This window comes from Cephus cinctus, unplaced genomic scaffold (assembly GCF_000341935.2).
Source record: "Cephus cinctus unplaced genomic scaffold, Ccin1 Ccin1_scaffold1161, whole genome shotgun sequence".
NCBI lineage: Eukaryota > Metazoa > Arthropoda > Insecta > Hymenoptera > Cephidae > Cephus > Cephus cinctus.
In genome coordinates this window covers 136,165-143,186 of record NW_014333651.1, presented here as the reverse complement: position 1 = coordinate 143,186, position 7,022 = coordinate 136,165, and the positions used below count along the sequence as shown (strand labels likewise).

General features: G+C 52.8%; 1 protein-coding gene across 1 annotated transcript in view; it reads right to left on the bottom strand.

Annotated features, from left to right (window-relative positions):
* Window positions 1-7,022, bottom strand: part of LOC107272298 (zinc finger protein rotund) — a 45,486-nt gene that overhangs the window by 26,750 nt on the left and 11,714 nt on the right. Inside the window, exons 2-3 of the mRNA XM_015749317.2 lie at window positions 4,535-4,603; window positions 4,396-4,432 (exon numbers count right to left, since the gene is read on the bottom strand). Of these exons, the coding sequence (XP_015604803.1) occupies window positions 4,396-4,432; window positions 4,535-4,603 (106 nt within the window). The remainder of the gene's footprint in view (window positions 1-4,395; window positions 4,433-4,534; window positions 4,604-7,022) is intronic.

Sequence of the window (7,022 nt, the reverse complement as noted above, 5' to 3'; positions counted from 1 at the left end):
CCCCCCGAAACAGCTAATGGCAAAGTCGCCTCTCGTTTCCCTCGAGGCTCAGCCTATGTTCCCATTCTCTTCATTATTTTCCTATCTAGCAGGCTGGACGATTTGCAATGTGCGCGCGATGCTCTGGACTTCCTTTTTTGTTAATAATACCAAAATACGGCTGTGCGGGGAAATTTGGGAAAAGGCCGGAAAGGAACGATTGTCGATTAGCTCGTGTAATTTGGATGTTGGATGTTGGATAATGCCGTGTAGACGGCAGAGCGTGATAACGCGTGTGGGTGGCTCCTTTCTTTATGTACATTATAGCCATTCACACACAAAGCGATGCTCGAGCATTAACGAGCCGTGACGTAATACGCACGTCCGACATTTCTCTCTCTCTCTCTCTCTCGCTCTCTCGCTCTCTCTCGCACTCTCTACACCCGCGCCTGCTGCTCGCCGCCATAGGTCTGCCGCCTGATGTGTTTCGCAGTCTTTGACTTGGTCTCCTGGAGGGACAGCCGTCAATCTGTGCGTCTCTGTGCGTCCCGTAGCATCTTCGTGTGCACCAGGAGAGAGCACGTGGGCTCCCGAGACGCGGATCGATGCAAAAATTCGGGAGATTGAGGGAATCGCACGACGGCGCCACGCACGAAATTAAGGAGAATTAGGGAGTCAAGGACAAGGGAGAGAATCTCAGACGAGAGGCAACAAGGAGCAAGGAACAAAGTATTCCTGTTAAAGGGAGAAAAATATGCTGGATCGTGCGAGATGGCTCTTCTTTGACGGCGTCGACGTCGGCTTTGGCGTCGGCGTCCGCGGCTGCTAACAAACGGTCCGATGACCGTGGGAACTTAACAATTATTTCCATTGTAGAGATAAAATTGTTTTTGTACCCTGTCATTCATAGTTGCCGAGCATAGCGAGAATCCCCCACTTTGTCGCCCTCGGTTTTATCGCTCTCGTCGCTTCCCTCTTCAACGCACAGATATTCCCTGGACTTTTAACACGAAATTCCCTATTATCCTTCTTCCTGTCTCTCCTCCACCCACGATCCTCCTCCCCCGCGTCAATTCGCCGCCTTCGCCCTTCGCCTGCAGCGATTCCGATTAGCTCGGCATCGGCAACGAGGACAGAATTGCACCTGGGATTCGACAGTTCCTCGAGACATTGCGCCTCGACGTTGGGACGTCGGGACGTCGGGACGTCGGGACGTCGACACTCTTCCGCTTCCGGTCGCACGTTTAGCTATGGCCGAGAAGACCGGGGCCCGCGGAGCACGCTGGGAAATAGAGACTCAAAATAGACAGTGTCGACATGTAACGCGCAGAGAGGAGCCCGATGGATCCTCTTGGACTTTCGAAGAGCGTCAAAACTTATTTTTCTTTTTCTTTTATTATTTTCTTTGTCTTTTCTCGGCTCTTGCGCGAGACGCGTCTACGTCGAATTCCTTTATTTAAATCACTAAATTGTATATGCTCTTTTTTGGCGTGTCTTCGGACAAGGTCGATGTTGGTCGCAGCTGCATTATGGCGAAAGAAAAGAAAGAAAAAAAGAAGAAGAAGAACAAGCGACTAGAGAAAACAATCACTGGGATCGCCAGACGAATTTCATTTGCTTCGATTCATAGTGTAATACTGGACACCCGGGAATGCCTGTCCCAGAGCTGCGAAAGGCGAAGAGAGAGGGAAATTAGGTAGAATCGCACGAGTTCCTGGCAAGTACGAAATCTCGAAAACCATGACCTATCCGCAAAAGTGGAGAATCGACCAGCAGAGGTCGTGTCTCGCAGGAGCAGAAATGCCATCCGGGTGCAGTTAGACCGAGACGTCTAGCTAGACGTTGTAAAAAGATAAAAGGTAAAAGTGACTTTTGGTATTTCGCCGCGAATTAACAGCAATACGCAAATAAGCATTGGACTGCAACGTTTTTAAGTGGCAAACATGCCTGTCGCTTGAGAGAGAGAGAGAGAGAGAGAGAGAGAGCGATCCGGTTGGATGGATCGAAGCGTCGCTGGTCATTGCGGGACGTCGAAATGAGAGCCGTTGCATTTTCGATTCTGGAAGGTCAGCCATTACATTATGTAAGAGGAGAGTCGCGTCGACTTTAATGGACACGGGACAAATTCGCATTTCGTAAAAGCCGGATAGATTCGCGTGTTTCAACTACAAATACATTAATCTCGTAATGTGTTGGTACACGGAGTGACTGTCCCTCTCCTCTCCTCTCCTCTCCTCCTGCGGCTGTACTCGGCAATTCTTTATTTGTCCACAGAGCGAGAATAGACGACGTGGCCTTTCAAAAAGTTTTAGTCTTGAGAGTCAGAGGAGCCGCCGCCACGAGGACACGTAATTACGCGTGATATATCCATTATCAGAGTGGCCATTAGCGCGACTGGCCCCCAATCTCCTGAGGTGCAAACCAGAGGATCCGCACAAGATGGGACGATAGGACGCCCAGTGTCATTCCCAATGGCAACTGCAATCGAATTGGCATTGGTATCGGCATTCGCATTTTAGGTGCACCGTGCGCGGCGAGGACGCGTCAGGGGGATCCCCCACATCATCAGGGGACCCGCAGACCGTTTTAATTGGCAGTAAACTTTGCCGTAGACGCAAAAACATGAAATACTGCTACAGGATGAGAGTGACTCCGAGAGCCTGAGCCCGAGACTGGAGTATAACCGTGAGCGCCTGAGTGCCTGAGTGCCTGAGAGCCCGAGGGTGGCTGAGTGCGTGCGCGAGACGTGCGTGAGAGTGAGCGAGTGTGATTGTGAGCGTCAATCCGTTCCTCCCTCCGCTCCTCGACGCGTCCCTCCTCCCTGAGCCAACTCGCGGCGCAGCGTTAGTCGGGCACAACAGGTGCATGACTTTAATGCGCGGCCGTCCTCATAGAACCGGCACTGTCCTGAGCGGTGTCCTTTGATACGAGGCTCACGAAACGTCACGGGCTGCACCCGTGCTACTCGTCCTGCTCGTCCTGCTCGTCCTGCTTCTGTCTCACTCTCCGTTCTATGACGGCCTCCTTAGTCATCCTGCTCGGCCCTTTCGCCCCGCACCCCCGAGCCCGGCACCGGGACGCGCAGCGCCAGAGTAATGTATAACGTAAACACGGTTGCTGGCCGGCAATGACGGCAATGACGAAACGAGCGAGCGAGTTCGTTTGCCTCGGCGAGCAGGCTGCCCAGATCGAATAAGGCCCAGCGAGGGCCCAGCGAGGGCACTGTGAGGAAATCTCAAAATGCCCCGAAATTCCATGGGCATTTTGTACTATTTGGTGAGCGATTATAATGATAGAGGAGCGAGGTGGGCCTTGGGGCTCCCGAGACCCACGAGATCCACGAGATCCACGAGATCCACGAGATCCACGAGGTCCTCCGGGGTCCATCGGGCCCCAGCAACTATGAGAGTCCCCGGGACACCTCTCGCCTCTTCATTTTGGGCATCATGCGATCTGTGCATTAACGGGGACCGAGGCTATCTCTCCTCCGCGCCATGCCTATCCTCCACGTCCATATGCCTGTATGCCTGTATGCCTATATGCCTATCCATACCTACACGCACCACACGACTTGCGCAACTTGTCAGAAGAATCACATGTATCGCGTACGGTATGCACGTAGATGCGAAGGAGAGAGGAGAGACGCGAGGGGGGAAGCCCCGAGGCTTCGCCCTTTCCCCTCCCGGGGACGAGAGAGACGTCGCGAAAGCCGTCTGGACGCCTGGGCGCTTCGTATCGAGCGGGGAAATCGCGAGAAAAGAGCCGCGTCGGTAGTAACGCGTGCTTCGCGCTTTCCTGCTGTCCCGAAGGAAGGACGTTTCCCTGGATGGAGGACGAATGTCGTCATCCCGTTGATCCCACAGGCGGGAGATCATATTGCCTTGCTGCCTCTATATATATAGAGAGAGAGAGAGAGAGAGAGGGGGGGGACGCAGCTCCGAGCTCGAGAAGAAAGAGAGTGGGACGCGGCGCGACGGAGTATGATAAATTTGCGTTCGCACATGTTTTTGTTGGCTCTCTAATCGGCAATCTTACGTCACGGATGCAAAATCGCAACCGGTTTTCTAGCTCCCACTCGGGCGCTCGCGTCGCGTGTTTGTATTACGTCTTCCAGGTTCTCGACGCGGTGTTCGGCTAGAATGGCCAGAGGCTACATCGGGAGTCGCGGAATTCAGCCAAAAGAAACCAGAGAGCACTAGACACGTCTCCGTCTATTTACTTATTTTTCGTGCTAACCGGAATGGCTCTTCTCTCGTTGGAAGACTATGAAATCATTCATCAAAAAGTAACTAGGAGGTGATCACCGTGAGCGGGAAGAGAGATAGATAGAGAGAGAGAGAGAGAGAGAGAGAGAGGGGGGGGAAGGGGAGGCGGGAGCGAGAGAGAGCAAAGTGGAATTAATAAGGATGCTCTAACCTTTTGGCAGTTGTCCATGGTCCGCGTTCATTTTGGCCTGCAACAAAAAGTGCTACCCGTCAACCAAATAGAATACCCAGTTCGATGGATTTGCAATTTCAGAGCCGATCGCGGTGTCAATCGGATCAAGCCGGCTTACCTCGTAACCTTGTTTCGCAGTTCGTCCTCCACCCCAGTAGTCGCCCTCCTTGTCGTGCGGATTGCATTGCTGAAACAGTCAATCAGAGCGAAGTGTCTCGTGTGAGATTGAGCCTGAACTCCTGGAGGAAAGAACGAGAGAGAGAGAGAGAGAGAGAGAGAGAGAGAGAGAGAGAGAGAGAGAGAGAGAGAGAGTATAAGTAAATACGTGGCAGTGCTGCCAGCCTCAGAGCTTAAGAATCTTGAAGCAATAATTGGGGGAGGCTTGGCGAAAAGGGTCACGGAGCGAGTGAGTCAGAGATAGAGAGAGAGAGAGAGAGAGAGAGAGAGAGAGAGAGAGAGAGAGAGAGAGAGAGGCCTCGCCAGAGGGTGGCCAGAGGGTGGTTGGCTTAGCTGCCGCGGGTTTGAGGGGTGCCTTGACAGGGGCGGTCTAGACACAACACAGACCTGAGGAGGGGGCAGCTGACGGCGGCGACGATGCTAGCAGCTCGGGAGGGTGGCGGGCCTGTGACCTTGGGCATCACTCCGGTTTCTATGGAGATAAACAAGTCACCCCCGAGCGTATCACGTAGATGCCTACGCGATCCTCTCATTCTCCGCGTCGGCGTCCCAATCTCTAACACACACACACACACACACACACTCGTGCTCGGGATACGAGCAGCCTCCCCCCACCAACCTTTGGGATTCCAAACAGGTGCGTACTCTCCTCGCAAGGGGGCACCGCTTCGCCCCCGCATGTAGCCCTCCTTGCGCCCCATTTCATCATCCCGGCGACGAGCACCGAGCACCGCCCGCCACCCCGCCGACCACGATTACGAATTCCTCGTAGATTTTGAAGCTCGGAGACGTCCTTGCCGCTGGCTGGGACTAAATTCGCGAGCGACGGGGGTGTAGCTTGAACCTCACCCTCGCGCAGAGAGTCGTGGGGGTCTTCTTGGTCCCAGAGGGTCCTGAGAAGGGAAACGAGGTCATATCCTCGATATCCATCTCCCTCCCTCATTCTGGTCCGGGATGTGTCTCAGCAAGTGGCCATTGCGTGTCGGGTCCTTCTCTTCCCTCTCCGCAGCCCCTGTAGCTTTTCGATTCCATGGAGGGGCCCAGAAGCGCCGGTTCCTCGGGTCGTGGTTCCCGGACTGTAATGGGGTCCAAAAATAGTTCGAGAGGGCAGTGCTCCTTAAGTGGATCCTTGTCCAAGGAGGCTACAGGTGGCCTCAACCAGGAATCCTTGTGAGAACGTCCATCGAGAATCATTTCTATCCGGGATGCTGAGCTGGGATATATTGGGATACTCTGCGTAGGAGACATGGCGGATGAGCGACTCGGGGACCGAGGGAGATTTTGACGTTCCTTTTTTTTTATGAGGGGGTGGACGAACCTACTTCACGGCACCTCCGGTTTAGTCTTTCGAGTCTCGCGGGAAATTGACAAAAAAGAGAAATCCTTCCGGTTTCATCAAGACACACAACAGACTCTACTCTCGTTTCGAGAGGGAAAAAGCATGCGAGCAACAAAACTGAAATTTATTGAAGATTTACCTCAGTTTTCCTTATTTTCCAAAAATTCAGCTTCTTTTGGCATCTCGACTATCTCTGCCTCTCTCTCGCATGCTTAAACATCTATAGGTCTGTCTCACTCGCACTGATCGGCGGCACAGGAAACTGAAAAAAATCTATAAAAGGGCCTAGGGATTTCTCGGATGAAGCGAAGGTATCTCAATGTACACTGCGCCATACATTGAAATAAGATATGATAAAAATAATTTATTTTCCCGGTATCACCGACGTCACAAGAGACATGTGGTAGAAGTCTCGTCTTGAGATCGACCGGTTCAAGGTCAGCATTACCTGTATCGGATTCACCTAACCAAGCACACAAGCATATAAGTCGATCCTCTACGAACTCGGGTCTTACGTAAACAGATAACCGAGGAGGACAAGTGATGAAATTGCCGGCCTATGCTAGGATGCCTATTGTCTCCTAGGAGAAAACTAATATTCTGGCCTCGGCCTAACGTCAAAAATATTCAAAGGTAAACGCGTGCTGAGAATGCACAGGTAAAACTGGATGGGCTCGGCGAGCAGGGCAAAGGGTGTGTTGGGCGGCGGGGGTGAGGAGTCCAATATAAAAGGCGGTACTAGCAGCACATAAGCACTGGTAGAAGTATAGCGCAGGCACTACTAGCATTACCAGTACTACCAGTACCTACTAATACTGATACTAGTGCAGCAGTGGTGCTACTTGTGATAGTGCCAGTGGTGGTGGTGGATGGTTGGTTGGTCGGTCGGTCGGTTGAGTTCAGGGAGGGTGATAGTCGAGAGCACCCCGATAGCAAAAAGACGCCGACGCCCGGCGTCGGTAGGTAGGTAGGCAGGTGGGTGGATGGGTGGGTGGGTAGGTAGGTTGGAGGCGAAAAAAAATCAAAAAGAGTGAGGGCGCAGTGGTGGACGGACTTCTGTAAGAGGATGAGGGTGAAAACGGGCCGAGGA